The 23,420-nt window shown below is 34.6% G+C and overlaps 1 protein-coding gene across 2 annotated transcripts in view; it reads left to right on the top strand.

Moving 5' to 3' along the window:
- LOC116232907 (sodium channel protein type 1 subunit alpha) overlaps window positions 1–23,420 on the top strand; it is a 59,255-nt gene that overhangs the window by 13,638 nt on the left and 22,197 nt on the right. The window contains exons 7-20 of one of the 2 annotated variants that reach the window (XM_090143972.1): window positions 6,196–6,259; window positions 6,883–7,024; window positions 7,174–7,380; window positions 7,727–8,032; window positions 8,560–8,940; window positions 10,114–10,246; window positions 10,767–11,005; window positions 13,309–13,482; window positions 14,088–14,444; window positions 15,124–15,603; window positions 16,673–16,790; window positions 17,365–17,519; window positions 19,538–19,711; window positions 21,570–21,692. In XM_090143972.1, coding sequence (XP_090000098.1) covers window positions 6,196–6,259; window positions 6,883–7,024; window positions 7,174–7,380; window positions 7,727–8,032; window positions 8,560–8,940; window positions 10,114–10,246; window positions 10,767–11,005; window positions 13,309–13,482; window positions 14,088–14,444; window positions 15,124–15,603; window positions 16,673–16,790; window positions 17,365–17,519; window positions 19,538–19,711; window positions 21,570–21,692 — 3,053 coding nt within the window. The remainder of the gene's footprint in view (window positions 1–6,195; window positions 6,260–6,882; window positions 7,025–7,173; window positions 7,381–7,726; window positions 8,033–8,559; window positions 8,941–10,113; window positions 10,247–10,766; window positions 11,006–13,308; window positions 13,483–14,087; window positions 14,445–15,123; window positions 15,604–16,672; window positions 16,791–17,364; window positions 17,520–19,537; window positions 19,712–21,569; window positions 21,693–23,420) is intronic. The other variant, XM_090143973.1, reaches the window with a different exon arrangement.

Genomic DNA, 23,420 nt, shown 5'->3' with positions numbered 1-23,420 from the left:
TACATTCCAAAGCAAGTTTATCAAAGACTATTGTGTCATTTCTCACAGATGTCAGAGACTTCTTACTTCCAGTGAGAGAATCCAGTGAAGTGCTCAGAATTATCACCATGCGTCCGTTCTTGTACTTCACCACTGCCATAATTAGAAAAGTTTATTTATGGTCTGACATAACATTGAAATTTAAGTTTATCGTTCTTATCAGCTTCATCACAGGCCTGAAAAACAAATTATTCCCTAACCTTAATCAATGTCTCAGAGATATTTAGAGACTGCACTCAAGTTATCATGCTCTGTTCCCTTCACTTTCAGTCCTTTTTCCATCACATTTTTTCTCTGAGGATTTATTTTTTAGATCTAGATCTCTCTTCTGGATTCTTTCTTGCTCATAAACATCCTTCTTATGGCACAGAAGCCACACCCAAGCATTTCACCTCCCTGTGTGGCCTGCTGGTTGGGTTAAGCTGGCAAGAGACTGTCTAAAAGGACTGTGCTGCAGCATAGTAACTTGTGCTTTATATATCTTCTGCTAGTGCTTGCCTTTGTTTACAACTCTAACATCATTAAATCAAGTTCAGCTTGTGATCTGCTTGCCTCCTGAATCTTTTACAGACATTAACCTCATTAGGTTTTCACTTTGTATTTGCACAGTTCACTGTTCCAGCCTGAACAGTGCTGTGTTTTCTCTGACCATCTTTGTGACTCTCCAGGATCTTTTAAATTTTAATGATTTCTCAAGACTTAACCATTACCCTTATGAGATCAGTATCATTCACAAATTTGACAAGATCATATCAGTTAAAATCTTGAATAGAACTGGTCTCAGACAAGTCTCCTCAGAACTCATTTTGATGCATCTTTCCATTTTGATCATTTTGCATCATATGATTTTCCAAGCTGATACAGATAGTTTGGCAAACTGAAAGTAAACAAACAAATGTATTTCAATACAGTTAAATGTGAAGTTGCAAACCTAAGATTCCTTGTTTTAAATATCAGCACTGGACAATTTGTAGCAAGACAGGTTCACATGCATAAAGAGTGTAGTTGGTAGCATACATCATCTCTAAGAATGAAAGAATTGAAAGGAAGAAGGAAAAGTGAGAGGAAAGGGAAAACTGATAACAGTGGTTAGCTGAGAGAAAGTGCTGGGGTCCCCAGGTGAGTTTCATCCCCTGTGTGTTCTTTCCAGTGCAGCAGGTGATTACCCCATACTACTTTTCCCATAGTAACCATATATTTTTTATTGAGTCTGCTCATACTCCCTGTGGGTTTTTCATACTTACAAAGCTATTAGCACTAATTGGAACATGCTTTGATCAGGGTGGGTTCTGCATGGCCATTTGAATTTTAAGCTCATACATGCATGTTATAAGGTCACCTAATACAAAGCAAAAGCTACAGCAAATAAGTAGGAAAAAGCTGGAGTGGGAAGGGGATAATTTTCACACTGGGGACAATTGCTTTCCATGAACACCTGCTGTAGCAACACTATATTTGCAAATATATTAAAAAAAACAAAAACAAAACAAAACAAAAAAAACCACCATGAGAATAAGCACATGAAAAACAGAACAAAGGAAAAGTAGTGCCACAGAGGCATTGCAAAGCACTGTCACAGCAGCTTGTGTGAAAGGTTGCAGAGCTGCAGCTGAGAGGCAAGATGCAGAAATGTGATTAGAAGGTCCTTAGCAAGGTACCTAAGGCACTTTAGAGCAGACAGGACTCTAACAAATTAAGGCTGAATCTCTGCAGTCAAAAGCTAAATGTATCCTGTTCACATAAATAAATTATTGATTAGGAAGGCAGTATTGCTCCTGTATTTAGCACTGCTGCAGTTGCTACTGGAATAGAATAAAAAGTTCAGTTTAGATGGAATCTTGAAAAGATGGAGGATGTACAGTGATTAACAGGCTAGAAAATATGCCTTATGCCAAGATAGGCCAGGAACTCAACCTAGTTAGCATATCAAAGAGAAGGTTTAAGGGGTGATTTGATCACAGTTAAGAAAAACCTCATAGGAAACAGATATTTCATCACAGACATCTTTGATCTCACAGGCAAAGATATAACAGGTTCAATAGCTGTATGTCAAAGGCAGCTTTCAAATAGAAGTAATTCTATCATCATGCAACTGATCAATTACTATGATTGACTTCCATCTAAATTTCTTAAATAAGGATAGAATCAACTCACAATATTTAAACTCATCAATTCAGTGAGGTCCCATGCTGTAGTGTACAGCAAAGATTAAGCAAGGAAGACTGTATGTTTCAAGATCAAACTTTATTTTCTGTTTCTTTTAACAAAGAATCTATAAACTAAAGCTCTGATTTCATATGGTTTCAGGGAAACCCGAAGTCCCTTGAAAAATCATGCTGCATTAATTATAGAAAATACTTTAATGAATGGCTCCTTCAACCTGTGGTGTTATTTACATAGGAGTTCATATTTGTTATGACATTATGAATCTTATTATGAAGCTAATGAGCTTTTCCTTTCTTACAGGCAGTTTCACAGAAAAATCTTCCTGTTCTTTTTCCACATTGGCTATTGGGATATGGAAGTGGTTCTTAAACTAGTTGTTTTGCAGGAGAGTAAGAAGGGTCTGAGCTGGAATTCAGAGCAGTACAATGGCTCTGTCTAGTAGAAATTATAATTGTTTTAAATGGCTAATAGTTGTATATATTACAAAAAAAAAGGCATATAAGCCATGTGTTTTCCTCTGAGCTCAGTTTTGGGAATACCATTTTGAGAGACTTAATGTAGGCACTGCTGTCATGAATGAGCCAAACACTCTATTTCCATGTTCATAGATATCAAATCTGATAAAATTAACAGTAGATCCATTTATCTCATCAAGTCTTTCATAAACAAAGTTTTCCAGGAAATAAATATTGCATTGTCTGACCAAAGACACATTATTAATTATTGTTTCCTAATATGCATTATCTGTTTCAAGGTATGTTGTGGTACATAGCAGATAGACTGTCAGAGCAATTCTGAAATCTGTCATTGCTTCTTATAGAATTATTAATGTGATGCTTACATTATCTACTCTTCTGCTGAACTGATCAGCTCAAGAACATGAGATCAAAATGTCTTGGCTTAGCAAAATCTTTAGGGATGTCTCTGTGTCAGCTCTGTTCTTTTGTTCCTTGTAATTGAGTTGAAATATCTATTCTCTCTTTGCCTCTTTCTTTTAGTGCTCTCTCAGTACTTTTAGTTTTTAAATAAAAATGTTTATTTCATCTTAAACATATTGCCAGTGAGTCTTCTATGAAGTAGATGGAAACAGCATAAAATAAATAAATGGGCTGATCAGGTAGGTGCGGAACTCTCAACGACCAAGTTTGGTAAAGGAGACAAGTCATCTCCTCAGTTGCTTGAAAGGATTAAGAAGAAGCTGTAGTCAGTAATGCATAGAGACTCATGACATTTGCCTGGAATCCAACAGAATTGGAGTCTCAGGGCCAGCCCAGGTGCTTTTCTAACTGTCCTAGTACAACACTGTTGCTGGACAAAGAAGAGTTTGGTAATGCTGACCCACCACATATGGGTTTGTCTCTTCTCTAGTGTTGCAGATGCTTTTAAGTATGCTTTCTGCTTATCTGATGCCAGATGATCTTGAAAGAGCTGCAAGTTTCCTGCTTTTCTTTGTGCTGGGCTTCACAGAGGTTTCATCCTTGTCCTGTCACTGAGAGAGGGTTCCTCCTCATTAACTGATGATTTTCCTCAGACTATTTGCTTATGAAGCACAGACTTTTCTTCAATCTGTGTGAAACATCTTAGTACCTGTTTCATGAAATAACAATTATGCTCAGTTGTTACCCTAAATTTACCCAGACAACTCTAAGTTTTCCTCAAGTGAAGTGCTTGCATGTCAAGATTTTTTCCACAATTCCTCTCCAAATAACGGGAAACCAGCCACGTGCCTTGAATGTAGTGAGTCATGTCACACTGGCAAAATACCATTGTGAATTTTGCATTTAGTTAGGGGCATGTACTTACACAGTTCTTTTCAGCTTGCGTTAGAAAAATTTTCCTGTCATGACAATATTTTGAGCATTTGTATCTGCCATCCTGCATAATGTGGTTATATCAGAGTATGCAGAGAAAGCCTGGTGGCTATTGCCTGTGGAGCTGGCAGGGCAGCGGGCTTCACAGCACATCTTGTCTAAAGCTTTCACACCAGCCTTCTTTTAGTGGTTTGGTTCAACTACTGCAGTGCTGTTAACAAATGACTGCCCTACGTAGTATACTCAATCAGGTCAGGTTTATGTTCTTCCCAACCAGCTGTTAAGCTCCAACATGTTTTAATCATGATTAGCTGACATCATGCAGAATAAGGTTTTTTCAAATGGGTCAGCTGTGGTCAGCATCAAGCCAGCTAACTTTCCTACTTGCAAGTCAACACAGTGCAATTCTGCAACGCATGCCAACCCAACATGACAGCAGCAGCACACAGGAGACTGTACCCTGTATGCCTGAGTAGATACTGAAACTGACTCCTTCACAGTGTCAAACACGATCAGCTGCCAACCTATGGCCTACCTCCTGTGGCCAGCAATATGTTATGCCTTTGACTGGTGGCACCTCCTCAAACCCAGTACTCAGTGGTAACCTTCTTCAAGTTCGCTTCTGTAGCAGCCTGGCTTCACCAGCACAGTGTGTGCAGCCACAGCCAAGTCTGAGCTCAGTTGTGCTGGTAGCACCTCAGATGAGGCTGTTTTAAGGAGACTAGCAGGCCAGCTCTGTGGAGCAGAAACCAGTGGGAGTTTTAATTTTCCGCAGGAAGCAAAAAAGAAATGCTTAAAAAGTGCAGCAGCTGCAGAATTGCTGTTGTAGAAGTCTGCTTTGAGGGGAAAAAAACAAATTCAAGTTTATAGTGAATGTGCATCTTAATAGGCACAACTTTTTGCTCATCATCTCTTTATTCTTCTAAGAACAGACAGGTCAGTGTTGTTGCTGTCTAAACCATCTAAAAAGCCTTTTAAGTTCAGGATTACTAGACAGCTTTTGAGATGGTTAGTTACAGGGTGATTTGGTGGAACTTACCCATTATTTCTTTCCTAAGGTTATAAATAATTTCATCATATATACATATCACCTACCTACACAGGTGAATGTTGCAGTTAATTCGATTGAGATATATACCGAACTGTATACCAATCATAAGTCTCATTGCAGACTGTGAGGGCCCGTAGTAGTGAGAACCCTTGGCAGCCAGATGATTTTTGCTGATTACACTTATCATAGAATCATTAAGGCTCAAAAGGCCTCTAAGATCATCTGTTCTAACCATCAGACCATTCCTGTGACCTCTAAACCTTGTCCCTCAGTGCCATATCTACTCTTTTCTTGAAAACCTCCAGGGATTGTGATTCCCTGGTCAGCCTGTTCCAATACCTCACCATTCTTTCAGAGAATAATTTTTTTTCAATATCCAACATGAACCTCCCCTGGTTCTACTTGAGGACATTCCCTCTCATCCTATCACTGTTACCTGGGAGAACAGTCTGAACCCTTCCTCATCACAACCTCCTCTCAGCTAGTTGTATAGAGTGACAAGATTTCCCCTGAGCCTTCTCTTCTCCAGACTGAGCAATGCCAGTTTCCTCAGACACTCCCCATAAGACTTGTGCTCCAGATCCTTCAAAGCTTCATTGCCCTTCCCTAGACACGCTCCAGGGCCTCAAATATTGTCCTTGTATTGAATGACATACGAGATAACTGCCATACATGCTGGTAAGTGGCCAACTGGAACTTTCCTCAATGCTGATCAGAAAGTTTCCCTCCTTAAAGCAAATTATCAGTACTTTTCTTTTTTCAGCTACAATTTAATTGTAAGTGTACAATGTAAAGTCATAAGTTTTTATTTAGTTCATTGGTCAGTCTGAAAGGAGAATGATACAATTCATTTACATCCAGCAGCATTCTTTGGGATTTTTAGTACATTTTGGCATTTTAACAGTAAGCTGAGAGATGACTTTTAATGCAATTCCTGGTGGCATTTACTCCAAGTTACACTCCTGCTGAAAAAATGCTAATCTTTGTTTAAAGATATATCTGAAATCATCTTATTATTTATAGATCTGGACTATTTGTTTCAGAGAGCTGTTGTTAAAAACAAAAGAACAAACTCACAGAGTAATATTCAGAATTTTATTAATTTTTTGGCAATTCTTTCCTAAACAGGTCATTTTTATTTTCTGGAAGGGCAAAATGATGCTCTCCTTTGTGGAAACAGTTCTGATGCTGGGTAAGACCAATTTTTGTGAGATTTTTTCACAGTGTATAAATTAGATCCATCTTAAGGTATATATCATATATTTTGAGTGAATACATTCTTTCACATAAGAAGTGATATTAGGATTTTACACTGGGATTTGGATTTGAGTTCCTGATCCATTGGCATCGTTGTACACCACTGAGCTCAGCGAACTGATTAATGAGCTTAGTATTTGCATGACTGAATCGGTAATTTGCAATTAAAGTAGTTATTGCTGGGCATGAGAAGCAACAGATGGCACAGCTAGAAAATTCCAGCTATGTTCCAGTTCTTGCTGCATGCAGGGCTACTGTCACATTCAAGAACAGACAGTAGTTTTCACAATGACATTAGTTACAGCGTTAATAGTTAAAGGAATTATTTGAATTCCATCTTAGAAGTTTAGATTAAGCTTTTCGTAGTAGGTTTTTATTTATGCCTTTCCTGTATAATTTTTTAGTGTTCGTTAAAAATTCTCGATTACAAATCACAACTTCTAGTGTTTCTAATCTGATTAACCAAAGAAAAATACACTTTTAATCCTAATCTTCTGTATGTTCCCATTGATAATACTGAAATAACTATATAAGATAACACCCAGTTTGTCTTTGCAGGCAGTGTCCAGAAGGTTACACGTGTGTGAAAGCTGGTAGAAACCCCAATTATGGCTACACAAGTTTTGACACTTTCAGCTGGGCTTTCTTGTCACTGTTTCGTTTGATGACCCAAGACTTCTGGGAAAATCTTTATCAGCTGGTGAGAATTTTGTTATGGGTAATAGACTAAACATGTTTTTACCTGTAATGCAAGAAGTCTAAAATCAGTTATGTTATCTTACTTTTCAAAGTATGAGAAACAGAACTTTGTTTACCTATTCTTACTTATGAATGCATTTTTATTTCCAGACACTACGTGCTGCTGGAAAAACATACATGATATTTTTTGTTTTGGTGATTTTTCTGGGCTCTTTCTATCTAATCAACTTGATCCTGGCTGTGGTTGCCATGGCTTACGAAGAGCAGAACCAAGCAACCCTGGAAGAAGCAGAGCAAAAAGAGGCAGAATTTCAACAAATGCTGGAACAGCTAAAGAAGCAGCAAGAAGCAGCTCAGGTATAATTTAATGACTTAATAAAGCGTATAATAGGAATTCTTCTAGAGATTATCAAATCCCTGTTTTTTTGAATTTGGAGATTAAAACCACGGTGCTGGACTTTCAGTATTGGAATTAGCTCAGAGATTTTCTCTTCTGCATTGTACTGAGAACCACTGAGGCATAATCAAGAATATTCAGAACCAGGAATATATTGTTTATTATGTTTTTCTTTAGTCATCAGTATAGTTTGTAAGTGTTAAGACTTTGGGGGTGAGGGTGACTAAAAATTCTGTGCAAGTAAAATTTAACAGTTTTGATGTCATGGTTTGCTGAGTGACATGAATTCGTTCTGTGATGTGACAGGCAGCAGCGGTGGCAGCAGCAGCAGTAACAGCATCTGCAGAATCCAGGGAACCCAGCGCAGCAGGAGGAGCAGGTGGGCTTTCAGAAAGTTCCTCAGAGGCTTCCAAATTGAGCTCAAAGAGTGCCAAAGAGAGGAGAAATAGAAGGAAAAAAAGAAAACAGAAAGAACAGTCTGGAGGAGAGGAAAAAGATGAAGATGAATTTCACAAGTCTGAATCAGAAGACAGCATCAGAAGAAAAGGTTTCCGGTTATCTATTGAAGGCAATAGGCTGACATATGAAAAGAAATACTCTTCTCCACATCAGGTACTGCATATAGTTATTTTTAATAGAAGCATATATTTAAAGCATCGCAGGCTGTTATAAAACAAGTTTAGTCTTCCTGGTACAGTAATGTGATCTATTATTATCTATTCTTATTAAAATGTTATGGTGTCTTCCCATTATGATAGCCTTAGATTTTCCTCCTGCTTCGATGATGTTGGAGGTTGGTTCAATATGTGAAGATGCTGCATATATAAGAAAAAACATGCATATTTATAATGCATTTTTGCTTGATGGATATTGTGCAACTACCCAGCTACTTCAGCAGACATTAGGAACAAATAGTGCTCAAAACTGGTTTTGTCTTAAGAATCCATGAGCAGAGGTATTTCTTCTTGCAAAATATGGTGGAGAACGTACAAAATATTCACAGTAGCATTAACTTCTGGTAAAAGTGGTTAACTTTAGGTAAGAAAAAATAAAGGAAAAAGATATGTGGTACTAATGGCAATACTACGTTTTTACCTTGAAGGTTTCAGTTAATAATTACAAATTTTGTTTGCCTACAGTCTTTGCTGAGCATTCGTGGCTCCCTGTTTTCCCCAAGGCGCAACAGCAGAACAAGTCTTTTCAGCTTCAGAGGTAGAGCAAAGGATATAGGATCTGAAAATGACTTTGCTGATGATGAGCACAGCACTTTTGAAGACAATGATAGCAGAAGAGATTCTCTCTTTGTGCCGCGCAGACACGGTGAACGGCGCAACAGTAACATTAGTCAGGCCAGTAGGTCATCCAGGATGCTGGCAGTGTTTCCAGTGAATGGGAAGATGCACAGCACTGTGGATTGCAATGGGGTGGTTTCGCTGGTTGGTGGACCATCTGTTCCTACATCGCCTGTTGGACAGCTTCTGCCAGAGGTGATAATAGATAAACCAGCTACTGATGACAATGTAAGAAAGTTTTAAACAGCTTAGGCATCATGGCCTTTTCTTACTGCACCAGCCAGTGTTACCTACAGAATGGAATCCTTGGCAATGCTTCCTGGTTGGTCAAGCTGTGAATGCTCCTGCATCTTGTAAAATCTTTAATAAATTAAACAGATAAGATAGTTTGCAACATAAGCATTTACTTACTAATATTCTCATAACTAACAAATGCAATTTGCAGTTTCCACATCGTAAAATATTAACTTACCTATACATCCACAAAAGCGCTACACTGTATTACCAGGCCATGCATTCATTTTGCTGCTATAAATGTCTGACTGGTTATGGTCTACAAAATCAAAGTTGCTATACAATTGAAAACAGTATACAAAAATGTTATCATATGTCTGCAATCAGTATGACACTATTATTACCACTATATCAAAATTAGCATTATTGGTTAATTTTGATAATCTACGATTCTATATCCCACTAAAAATGTAAGGAAGGAGTCAGTTCTTTATTACCATTTGTTTCTCATTTCTATATATTTCCATCCTTTGCTGGTGGAGCTCTGTAGTATAAACACATAGTTAATTCAAATATTGCATTTCTGCACATACTACCAAAAATACAAATTATAATTGTCTGTGTGAACGTATTTGCAGCACGTATTGCTGTCACTGTGTATGTATATGCAGGTAAGAGAGGAGATCACTGAAATTTCTTATTTAGTTCAAAATGGTCTACTCATATTAATTAGAAACATACTAGCATGAGGAAGCATGAGGAAGTCGTACTTTTCTTACTTGCTACAATTTGTCAAGTGTAAAAAAACTTAAGTCGTAGGAAATTGAATATTCTGTCAGCAAAAGCAAGGAAAAAATAGTTTGCAAAAAAGTACATTTTTTTTTATTCAGTCCTTTTTTATATCTTTAAATAATTCTTCTAAGCTTGAAGGAAAGAAATGCAATATTTAAGTGAATAAACTCTCACTAAATCTTGAACAGTTAGATAGCTATTGTCTCTTATCATTTAAAAATTATCTTAAAGATATTAAAAAGTAAGAAAAGTCTGACATGATAAAACTTGAAGTGCACGAAGCACGTATATATGCATTTTAATAACAGGGATCTATGTTGTATTTGTCTATTCTATTATTCAAATGTGGTCTCACCTATTACTTTCCCTGTGTAGGGCACCACTACAGAGACAGAAATGAGGAAGAGAGTATCAGGCTCTTTCCATGTCTCTATGGACTATCTGGAAGATCCAGCTTTAAGAGAGAGAGCAATGAGCATTGCTAGCATCCTTACAAACACTGTTGAAGGTGTGTGTTATACATAGCTTAATGCCATATTTTTCCTGAAAATCTGATTTGAAACTTAAAAACTTAATATCTTAATAGATACTGTCCAAGAAACCAACAAATATTTATCAGTACACTCAGAGGCCTATATTCGTTGAAGTCATTACATAAGTAAGCATTTCTAGTTCATTGTTTTGCTACCATCTACCTTGTGCTTGTTGGGACTACAAAGTTGTGTTTGATGACAACAACTGAGGAGATGCTTATACATAGTATTAAAAAAACACTTCTCTGTACACAAAAAGATAATGGAACATTTTTCAAATATGTAACTGTATATACATATTTTTAGTCGTTATATTATTCAGTTACTCTTTAAAAGCTCAGCTGTATGTGATAAAAATGTTTTTTTGTACTAGGAATGAACAAAAATTACAAAAGATATGCATGCCACTATAGATTGATAACTTGACTGGTATAACTTATCTAGCCTTGAGAATGCTAGAGCAATCATGTATTTACGAAGTTTGCTTTCCCACAGAACTCGAAGAATCAAGACAGAAATGCCCACCATGTTGGTATAAATTTGCAAATATTTTCTTGATCTGGGACTGCAGTCCTCATTGGTTAAAAGTAAAGCATATTGTCAACTTGGTTGTAATGGATCCATTTGTTGACCTGGCTATTACAATTTGCATTGTTTTAAATACACTCTTTATGGCCATGGAGCATTATCCGATGACTGATGAATTCAATAATGTACTTTCAGTTGGAAATCTGGTGAGTCTGTTGCTTTTTTGTGTGTTTATGTTTTAAAAGAAAGTATATCTGTTTGTTTGTACCTCTTTAGAAAGCAGATTTACTGACCGTTTGTTACCCTCCTGATAGACTGTATCATAACATTTTTGGATCACATAACTTAGAATTCTGGGTCACATAACTTAGAATTCTGCAAAATCAATATTTTCCTGTGTTCTGGAAAACCAAATTAAATATTTTTTAAAAATGGCACCACTGCTACATTAAGTAAGGTCCATATTAAATAGAAGTTGATTTATCTAGCTACTAAACCAGGAAATGCATTACTTCCATGAAAAAGACACCATGGGAATAAATATGTTTCTTTTTCAATCAATACAATACAAATGTGTGAATTATGAATGTGTTTTTAATTGCTTTTGTCTCTTTGCTCTGTTTCCTGAGTACAGGTTTACAGTCACTTGAAGAGCCATTTAAAGGCATTTCTAGAATTTTCTTCTTTAAATGAATTTTTATGTGGATATGTGGATTGTTCTCTGTATATGCTTATTTTAAATATGAAAAATGTCCCACAGTAATTTTCCTTCTTACAGTCTTTATATTTTTTAGAATCAGATAATTAGTAAGATACTTTTTTTATCATGTTGTCAACTATATTTTCTGCCTTCTACTTCAAAAAGATAAATTATTAAAGAATTCAGTAGTTAATTTTCTGTAGCTATGACACTTTTGAACTGACAGGTTTGATCACACAGAGGTATCTGTGGCTGCAGTCCTACTTCATCTCTTATTTTAAGAACTGATTTCTTATAATGTGATTTTTAAAAATCCTTTTTTTTTTTTTTGTAATGAAGGAAAAAAATATCTCATCAAATAAATAACTACAGAATTTGGAAAGGAAAATATTAAAATTCCTAGCCAAATTTCATACACTTATAATAAAGGAAGCTCTGAATATGTTGTATTGTAGCGGTTTGTCTTGTATTATAGCAATTTATAGTCTTGTTTGCCAATCAGGAAAATATCGTATAAATATCGGTGAACATTAGACAACAAAGAGAGTGTGAGAGAGGTTGGCTGTAAGTACCATCCTCTTCCAATCTTAAGTTCCTTGATTTAAGCCCTTTCTCCAATGCAGAAGCTTTCAGGGTTCTCCTGCTCCCATAGTTTAGCTTTAAATGCCCTTGAGAACTTTACTGTCACAATGATTAGGAACTTTATTCATATTTTCACATGGTATTTATTCATTCCCACTTCTTTCACGGTGGTTTTAATTCTCTATCTTAAAAACAAATAACTTTTCCTCACCAGTGCTTGCATCTGTGATGTATTTAAAAGTAATAAAATCTATCTTGAGAATTTATGATCGTACACTGAACAAGTCAGAATCTTGTCCAGATCCCGATTATCCCAGTTATTCTCTTTAGCTGTTGTAGTTTCTGTTCAACTTGAAAACTGAGTTATCAAAAACCAAATGAAAGACAAATAAGCAGTACAGTGCAGAGCTCAGCCAGCCTTTAATGGTGGCTTTAATACTTTCCTATCCTATAAAAAATTCTTCTAATACTCAGAATCAGAACTGCTTTCTCTTAAACCTACTCAGGCTCAGTACCTTGGTGGCTCCCTAAATATGATTCCTGCTTCATTCAGAATATTGAATTCCACGATAGGAAATTATTACCAGAAATATCATGTTTAAAATGCACTTTTAAATGTTATTTCAGTCCTGACATAAAAACAATTGAGTCAATTGGCTTCACTGAGCTTACTGGCAACACCCACGTAGAAGTTTCCTCAGTTTCTGCAAATTGTTGTATCTCTGTTGATCTCCAGCTGTTATAAATCTTATCTCTGTTGAACTGAATGGGATTATTATAGGCTGTATAAGCAAAGGAGCTACTCATCAGGAGTCTTAGACTTGGCCTTATTTATAATGCTGTATAATGTAATAAGTGTACCAAAAATTATGTTATGCCATGTAATTTCTTGGAAAACATTCTGGTTTATGCCATGAAAATCAAATTAAGGATATTGTTTGTACAATACATGAGGAAGTCCGTATCCTGATATAGTTGCAATTGGATTACAAATGTTATAAAACAGAAGTTTACATAATGTCTTTTTCAGTTTAGAATGTAATTATTTGAAAAAAATTGCTTGTTTTATATGACCTCTGTTAAGGTAAGGTGGTCATAATATATCACTACAGTGAACTGTTTTTAATTATTGGTTTTGGAGGCTAATTTCAGATAGTTAGCCTAAACAACAACTAAACCTGAAATATTATATTTCGCAAAAAATAACCGTCTGCACTCTGAATTCAGGTCTTCACTGGAATCTTCACAGCAGAGATGTTTCTCAAGATAATTGCAATGGATCCTTACTATTATTTTCAAGAAGGCTGGAATATTTTTGATGGATTTATTGTAACCCTTAGCTTGGTTGAGCTTGGTCTTGCAGATGTGGAAGGACTCTCAGTTCTTCGATCATTCAGATTGGTAAATATACGTCAGTTGCACTGATTATTCAATGAGGCTTCATTAGATTTTTTTTTCCCTTAAAAATTTTCATTATTTGCTATGATACTGATCCTGAAGTCTCTTTCAGCAGTACAAATCTGTACAAATCCATATTTGATACCTTACTGTCTTCAGCATGAATCAGTAGAGATCCAGAAAGATAGATAGCAGTGGGTGTCTTGGCCTATTTCCAATCTTTTTATTATACGTACACACTTTAAACATCCTGCTATGCACAGACTTAGATAGACACATTGTGCTCTGATTAATATCACAGGAGAAGATCCATTGTGCAAATAACTGCAGAAAAGTAGCCCCATTTATTTTAAAAGATGGGCCCTAAATTTTAAACTCCATTTGACCGTTAGTTTCTTGGGCTTTGGGGAAAAACTATGCTTTGAAGTTATCAAGCTCTAACTTTGCAAAATTTTGTGACTGACCTTTTGAACATCATGCATGTAGAAAAGAATATAAACTTTCAACAGTCATACTGGAGGCATTTTTTTGCAATAATGTTTTTCCATAAAATTATCTTTGTATTTTTTGTTGACGCTTGTCCTAACACTGTTTTTCTTTTCTTCCAGTTACGAGTCTTCAAATTAGCAAAATCCTGGCCAACTCTAAATATGCTGATTAAGATTATTGGCAACTCAGTGGGGGCTCTGGGAAATTTGACCCTTGTTCTGGCCATCATTGTGTTTATTTTTGCTGTTGTTGGGATGCAGCTGTTTGGGAAAAACTATAAGGAATGTGTCTGCAAAATTGCAAGTGATTGTGTACTTCCACGATGGCACATGCAAGATTTTTTTCACTCTTTTTTGATCGTATTCCGAGTGCTGTGTGGAGAATGGATAGAAACAATGTGGGACTGCATGGAGGTTGCTGGCCAAGCAATGTGCCTTACTGTCTTCATGATGGTCATGGTGATTGGAAACTTAGTGGTATGTAATCAAAACATTAACAAAATACTCTTCAATAACAGAGTGGGTTCAATTCTGAAGAGAACTAAGTGTTCTGGCTCTACTTCAGTAAAGCACTTAGGCTGGTAGTTTCAAGTGTAAGAGATTTTTTGGATACAGAACAAAGTATTCTGTACCTTGTGATATCAAAAAGCTAAGATGATGTTAGAGTGAGCTCTTAATCACATTCTTAATTTGTCTTTTGGCTGTTTCTAAATATTTGTTCTCCAAACAATTTTGGTTTATGGGCTCTTAATAAATCATTTGCTGTAATTTTTTTATTATTTATAACATATGATTAGTCATCTAAATCTTGTTTCTAATGTGTGAAGGAATAAATTAAACAATTTTATGATGCTGAATAGCAAGTTTGTTATCTCAGATGATAAGGTTTTTCCACCAAAATATTTATACGCCATCTGGATTTAAAGACGTGTTTACAGATATTCATCAGTTGAAATATTTTTTGATAGTAAACAAGACACAATCAAAACAAATACCCTTCATTTTTCATGGAGAAAGAGTTCTGAGGATGCTTTTATTTTGTTTTTGTGAACTATCGAGATTTCAGCCTTCGATGCTGCTAATAGAACTTTTTGAACAAAGTGCAAGTTCTTTGTTGACATAAATTTTAGAATGTTCTTTTTTCATCTTTCTGCAGGTACTGAACCTATTTTTGGCCTTGCTGTTGAGCTCATTTAGTGCTGACAACCTTGCTGTGACAGATGATGATAATGAAATGAACAATCTCCAAATTGCAGTAGCAAGAATGCAGAAGGGCATAGACTATGTGAAAAGAAAAGCACGTGAATTCATCCAAAAAGCTTTTGTTAAAAAACAAAAAGCTTTAGATGAAATCAAACCACTTGAAGATTTGAACAACAAAAACAGTTGTATTTCCAACCATACTGCAGAATTAAGCAAGGACCATGATTACATTAAAGATGTGAATGGAACAACTAGTGGCATAGGCACAGGCAGCAGTGTGGAGAAATACATAATTGATGAAAGTGATTATATGTCATTCATAAACAACCCCAGCCTGACTGTGACAGTGCCCATTGCTGTGGGTGAATCTGACTTTGAAAATTTAAATACAGAGGAGTTTAGTAGTGAATCAGACCTGGAAGAGAGCAAAGAGGTATTTAGACACTTTGTGCATTTCTTTTGTTCCCTTCTGCATGTTTTTTTTACTCAGCCCAAGCCAGTGTATTCAGTACTTCACCATTTGTTATTTTGATACTACTTTATACATGGACAAAAGTAACTATATAAAAGAGGGTTTAATTCCTGATGAGCAGAAGTGTGAGAAAGGGTTAAAAATTACTACAGTTCCAGCAGGAGGTAGGATACAAAGGAATGAAGGACCGAGATGATCAAGAACTGCTTATGATCTATGTTTTGTTGAGAACTGTATTTTAGAAAAACTGTTAATTAGCATTGTTGATTTTAAAGAACTTAATTTTAGTGTCCAAAATGCATGAAAGAGAATGGTGAATTAAAATGAAAAGTAAGTATTTTTTTCCAAAACGAAAAGGTCTTTAAAAAGTTTTGAAAAGTATTTTCAAAATGATTTTGAATGGCAAAATATACTGCAAAGGATGAGTTATGAGTATTGGATTTGCTAGAAGAAAATAGTATTTTTGTTAAAATATCAAAAAGGCAATATTTAGGTGAAAATGGAATTTAAAAATAAAACCTCTATAAACTCTCTTGAAAATTAATGACTAAAGCTAAAACTGGTTATCTCAACCCATTTTCTTGACAAAGATATTGTCCTCCACCTCTAAAATAGAGCCTTCTAAGCTTATCAGTGTTTTTTTTTTTTTCCCTCTTTTCTTTCAGCTGCCATTTCATTTATATAGTTATATTTGAGCTGTTACCTGCTTTTCAGTAGACTTAACATGTTGCTGCATATATATTTGTTGTATTCTGTCCAGGACAAGAGATCTTTACCACTAGTGGTTAGTTGTGGCTTAGAACTGTTATTTGTATTTAGTAGTTTAAAATGTACTTTTCTTTAATCCTTATTACGATTGATACTGTACAGAGGAAAATGTAAAAACTGTACAAATTTCCCTTTCGTTTGTCAGCAATTAACTTGCACTGAATACCAGAACAAAAGAACTATTTAATTACTCTGAAAACTACTAATATTTTCCTAAAAGTATTTAATGGACATCTGCGATTCTTTTTTCTTTTTTTTACAGAAGCTAAATATGTCCAGTTCATCTGAAGGCAGCACAGTTGACATTGGACTTCCTGCAGAAGAGCAACCAGAAGCTGAACCTGAGGAATCCATGGAGCCAGAGGCCTGCTTCACTGAAGGTGTCTGAGACAAAAAAAATCCAAATGTTTTTATGAAATATAGAATAATTAATTGTCAAAACTAGTTCTTAATATTTGTGTTTAATTATTTATTTTTTGTCAGTTTTTAAACTATAATTAGAAGCAGTAATATTTTTAGACCATAATTCACCATATGGATATTGAATTTAGTATCTCACACAAAAGAAAGTACAATAAAACATTTGCCCAAGAATTAACACATAAACTTACTTTAATTTTGAATGAATTAGTATATTTTTTATTTCTTACTTTATAATTTAGCTTTATGTTGCATGAATTTTTATCTTTTTGCATGTACTGTACTGAGCAGTTAATTCTTGATAAATAAGAAATACTTTTTCTCATCCATTCTTTGAATTGTAAATTTCAATTGTCTCAGTGTTATATTTTATTGCTTTGGAGGAGAAAAAGACCATCTAGATGAAAATCCCCTGACCTTTTACTAAATAGCACAGTTCCTGGAAATGTAGTGGTATGTTACTAAGTGTACATAACCAACAGTTACATAATTCAACAAAATCTTTCTTTTTCTCAATACGTATGCTGTTGTAAGGCTGTGTACGGAGGTTCAAGTGCTGTCAAGTAAGTGTAGAAGAAGGCAGAGGAAAGCAGTGGTGGAACCTTAGAAAAACATGCTTCAGAATTGTTGAACACAACTGGTTTGAGACTTTCATTGTCTTTATGATTCTCCTCAGCAGTGGAGCCCTGGTGAGTAAAACATGAAGAGAGAGTTGTAACTGCTCTTGGAAAACACTGTTTTAACTTAGTTCACTATGTTAGAAAAAGCACATAATTTCATGTTTTCAAAGGATCTCTCCATTTTAGTCAGGACTTTAAAAAACAGGTAAAAAAAGTCTCTTCTCAACAATATGTCTGAAAAGAACAGATATAATTGATTAGAGAATTTAACTCCACGGCTGATAGTAAAATGCCTGAAGCTGGGAGAGGGACAACATGAGAAGAAAACACATTTAGCTTTATTATTTGGGCTTGGTCTCTAGTTTTGCTGGTGTTTATCAACGTGTCTCAAGGAAAATAACTGCCTCCTCTAAGAATAAGAACTTATCATTTATGCTTCTAGTTCAGACTTGTGTAGACCAAAATGATATATGTAAAAAATTTTGTTGATCATTGTGTGGTAAGTATAACAAGCCCGTTAGAATAGAATAATGAGATTACAACCATAATATAAAGCTATAATAATAAAAGAAACAACACTTATTAATATTATATTATTTTACAAATAAAAACGATGACAATGAATGCAGAAATTTGAGATTAACTGACAGATAAAGCCCTGAAATAACCTATAATTATGTCTAGCATCCACTCAGGGAGATACAATTACCATTCAGTAAATTACTTAAGTTCCTGAATCGTTAAACAAAATTACTTTGCAGTAGTATATTAGAATCTACTTAGGCCACTCATTGGGCAACTTTAAAGTAGAGCTAGTCGTTCACAGTTTATGATTATACCTGACCTTAGTTTTGGTTAAATCTATAAACACATTGGTTTTCTCTGGTTTAATATCAAAATAACAATCAACTATGCACCTTTTATACAATGCAATGTGACAACTTTCCTGTGTTCTAAAACCTACTGAAATGATAAAAGATTCACATCTACACTATTGAATTTTGGTTGATGATACTAATTGAAGAAAACAAAAGCAACATAGATTTAAATGAAAGAAAATTACAGACAGGAAACCTATGAAGGTCCATCATTGTGTTTTGAGGTGAGATCCCAAAGTGTTAGCATCTCATGCTCCTGAAAGTAATGTATGTGTTTGACCTAGGTATTCAGAAGTACTGACCCTCAGATACCAACTGATAAACACTAATCACTTGAACTGACAGAAGGGTTTCAAAATCAGGCTGGGCAAAAATGAGTTTTAGTATCAATGAATACCCAGATATCTGCAAGCTGTCAGATGATTCCAGTTCTTTCATTCCAATAAAGCCAATAACCTGTATAAGAAGTAGTAACTTAAGATTTAAAAGCAATTAACAGCAAAATTTATAAGATGACAGAAACAGTTACTGAAAAGCAGATGTTATACGTTTGAGCAACATCTTATCTCAAATTTCTAAAATTGAAAACACAGAAAACACAGAAAACGTAAATAGCATTGCAAGGATTATAAGAAATTTTATGTACCTAATAAATAGTGAAAAATACCCTAAAGAAGGTATTTGCGTTTTTTGTTGTTGTTTGTTTAAAAAAAAAACAAACAAACTTGTTTTATAATTTATCACATAAAATTTTCAAAAACTAGCAGGACTTAGCAGCATAAGATCAACTGCTTTGTCATTGTCCTGAAAATTTTACAGCTATGGCCCTGAATTTTGAAAATGGACCTCCCTACATATAAAGTAAATTATCTCAGTAGAATTCTGCTCACTCCCATCCCTTTATAGAATCAAAGCTGTTTCTGAGAATCGAAAACAATCTGAGTAGAATAACTGAACAGCAGCAATAAATAAATAAAAATCTCTGACTAAAGAAGTTGTTGCTTCTCCTTCCTGTAAGTTGAAAAATATTTTTCTGTAGAGGAAAAGCATACTGAGTTACTAGAAAAGAAACCTTGAAACAAAAGTGATGCTCCCACACCTGTTCTTGAAGAAAATTTGCTTTCTTTCTTTTTATTCCTTGTTGTTAAAACCTAAACTATATATTGTTGTTAAACCTAAAACAAATATTTTTGAATATTTTTCTTACAGGCTTTTGAAGATATATATATTGAACAGCGCAAAACTATCAAGACCATGCTGGAATATGCTGACAAAGTCTTCACTTACATCTTCATTCTGGAAATGCTGCTGAAGTGGGTGGCCTATGGTTATCAAACATACTTTACTAATGCCTGGTGCTGGCTGGACTTTCTGATTGTTGATGTATGTACTGTATTTCTAAGGTGCTATTTTTACTTTTTTTTCCATTACTTTCTCTACAACCATAATATCCATGTGTATACCACCTAGTTTACTTTCCAGTTTAAAAAGTAAGGTAGATGGAAAAAAAAAAATCCATAGTTCTTTGTCTTTCATCTTACCCTTACATTACTACTTTCCTGTACCACAGAATTAATGAAGTCCAGCTAACAAAAGAATGTAACATACTAACTCTACAGGTATTTGCAGTTCATCTCAGCCCTGCTCACACCTACCCTAACGTCCCACGGCCCCACTTTCCTTCCTGTGGTCTAAATCACATCTGGCATTCAGATTAATGTCTCTTCTATCAAACCCTCATTACTGAAAAACAATTATCCGAACTATCCAACTACAAATTCTGTTTGTAGTGCATATGACGGCATAAAGTTTTTACAAAGAATGCAAAATGCATGTGTAGCATTGGTTCTGTGGCTTACTTAGTATAAAAGTCCACAAAATATTATTGAACTTACAATCTTCACAGCTGTGTTTGAAATCGAACTCAATTATCTTTCCTTATGGGGTTATCTAATAGTTTTAAATCTACTGTGCTGTATCACAAATTGTGGGAGACAATTTCTCTATGAATTGATGCAATTTAAAATTAGGATGACGATTTAAAACAAATGTCCTCAGTTTGCCTCCTTAAGGAAACCTCAAGTGTGCAAAAATGCATACTGTTCAAGTGGCTGGTAAAACTTACAGGAAAAAGAAATATTAAGCAAGTTGAAATTTAAAATTAAAATGCATTTTGTCCTGCTTTTAGTGAATTAACAATGATATAAATATTTTCTTTAATTTGACATTAGATTATTACAGCTTGAAAAATTAAGTTTTCGATAGCATTATAAACGTACTGGAGAGAAAAAATCAGATTCCAAAAGGTCCTAGTTTTGCAGGTTAGTAAAGATGAGGATTAGCAAGAAGAGAAAAGTTCAAGATTTCACATCTAGTACTTGCTTCTAAACATGATTAATGAAGAGCACTGTTGCAGGCTTTTCTTTCCATGTTGCTTTGTGGGTGGGTGTTTTTTGTTTGTTCATTTGTTTTTAATAATTAAATAGTATATTCAACTATTAAAATATTTTTTTCAAATAACTAGTTTAGGAACTGGAACAGGATAATGAAAGCCCATTCAGGGGAAATGGAATGAAAACTGAAATTATTATTTTGTCAAGAACCATTGTGAATGTAGAGGATATGTATGTCTCATTGAGGAAATGCAGGGAGGTAGAATACATACAGGCAGGTGACTTCAGTAGTTCTGCTGCCTATTGATACTGTTTCTGTAATGTCTTTTAAGAAACAGCATATTCCAGGTTAATGTCAGGCTGTAAAGTACATAAATTTGGTCGTCAGGCTAAAACATTAGTTAGTATAACTGAATATAAAATAATCAATCTACCAGTTTCCAGAGAAAGTGTTACTCTGTGACCCATCTGTTAACTCGAAACAGGCTTCAATCATTCCCCTTCTAGCTGTGGGCAATCAAAGGAGTATTATCAACTATAATTACTAATCCCAGCAGCATTGTAAAACAGAGGGGGAAAAAAATTGCCCTCAAATCACTATTAAAACATGAAATTCCTAATTATTAATGTTTTCAGATACTGTTACCTTATGGCATTTTTGTTTAACTATTTACTTATCTTTCTCTTCTTTCTCATTAATTCTCTTTTTTTTTTTATTTAAAAGACTTCGTATTCCTGAAGAAAGTGATCCAAAATTAGATTCTTCTAAAGAAGTTTGTGTCTCACATCTATGGTATGTAAAGTAGTATGTATAATATAATAATTTCTACTTTCCTGTTTTCATATAGGTCTCTTTGGTTAGCTTAACAGCAAATGCATTGGGTTACTCTGAACTTGGTGCCATTAAGTCCCTTAGGACACTAAGAGCTTTGAGACCTCTAAGAGCCTTGTCACGATTTGAAGGCATGAGGGTAAGAAAAAATGAAAGAATCTGAAACTATGCATGCATACAAAGAATCCATGCATGCAGAATAAGGAATGACAAGTCCATGCAGAAAGGCTGCACTATCTTTTTATCTATTGCATATCTTTTACTAACAGATAAGCAAAAAGCCTCATCAATTCACCTAAATCCATATGCAGTATCACATAGCAGTTACATTCATTAAGGTTACTTTACTTTCTAGCCAATCTCAGGAGTTCTCCATTTACTGCTTTAAAATTACTGACTACGAACTCTCTCAACAGACTTTTAATAATGAATTAAATAAGTATGTTACTCTATTTATATGGGGATTTAATTTAGCAATAGTTTGTAAAGCTATTTTCTGTTACCATTGAAATCATTAATTTTTCTTCATATTTGATAAACCAACTTTGGCCTACCAACACTGAATTTTATTAGATCATACCAGAGATGTATTCGTATCAGATAGCGGTTAAAATTTATTTCTGAGTTTGGCTGACTTTAAAGATAAAAGCTTCTAAAATGAGTTTATTTCTCTATGAAACTATTCTTTTTGTAAATTAAATGTTTTTCTTGCATCAACAAATTTCTATTCAATACAATGTGTATAAGGTTTTGTCATACTTATTCTGAGTAACTTAGAGGCCCTGCTTACTATACATCCCACTCAAGAAAGCATTTAAACTTATTTTTTTTTCATCTGTTTATGCCTTCTGTTCCTAAAAGCCACTGAATACAAACTAACTCTATATGCATGTTATTGAAATATGTTTTAAGAGAATGCGTTTTGCTACTTCATGGAAACACAGAAGGAAATAGCGTGCTAATGAATTTCAGTTCAATTACAAAATAGTGAAATAGCCTAGAATGCACTGTTTGAATAGTATTTAGATATAAACCTAAGGTTAATGAAGTCAAACTGAGAATCTCAGAATTCTTTTCCTTAAATTATATTCATCAGGCTACACGTTTCTACTTCAGTAATCATCAGAAGAAATATTGCTAACCATTGACTGCTAGATAAGTAAATTTCAGTTTCACTTTCCAGTTTTGCTTTAAGCAGTTTGTGAATTGGTAATTCATCAGGGTAAGAGCTGGTCAAATTCTACAGAATGTATGAGTTGACAATTAAGTTTAGAATGACTATTTAATTTAGCAATTTTCTCTGTCTTTTGTTGTACTTACTGTTCATGAACATTCTGACATGTTTTTTTGCAGACAAGACAAATGTTGGGAAATTGCTCTCAGCTTTAATTTTTTTGATAACATTCTGGTCAGCTGCAGGAGGACTGGAAGACTAGTTTAGAAGTTATATAGGAAAAAGAAACAATTCTTCAGATGACATTGGAAGCAAAACAATCATTATTGGAAATACAATGTTGAAAATTATTGCAAAATCTTTTACTCATTTTTTTTCTGTATCCTTACATGACTTAGTATGTTTCCTAATTAGAACATTTAGGATATTCATGTTCAAAAAAAAATACTTACTATTTGAAATCTATATATTGCATTCCTTTGTTTCTCACTGTAAAACTATGAAACTATGCCAGAGACCCAATCATATGGTAGAATTTCAGATACACAAAATGAATAATTCAAGAGCAACTTATGGTGTAGGAATCACAGACAAGACTGAAAAAGCAATAATGGTTACAGCTCCATCTTCCAATATTTATGATAATCAATGAAGTACCTGTTAGTAGTCACTTAGCAAATGTGACCAGCCAAA

This window comes from Phasianus colchicus, chromosome 7 (genome assembly GCF_987193195.1).
Source record: "Phasianus colchicus chromosome 7, bPhaCol1.hap1.1, whole genome shotgun sequence".
NCBI classification, from domain to species: Eukaryota; Metazoa; Chordata; class Aves; order Galliformes; family Phasianidae; genus Phasianus; species Phasianus colchicus.
The sequence above is the reverse complement of the archived record's forward strand: the minus strand, read 5'-3'. Positions and strand labels throughout refer to the sequence as shown.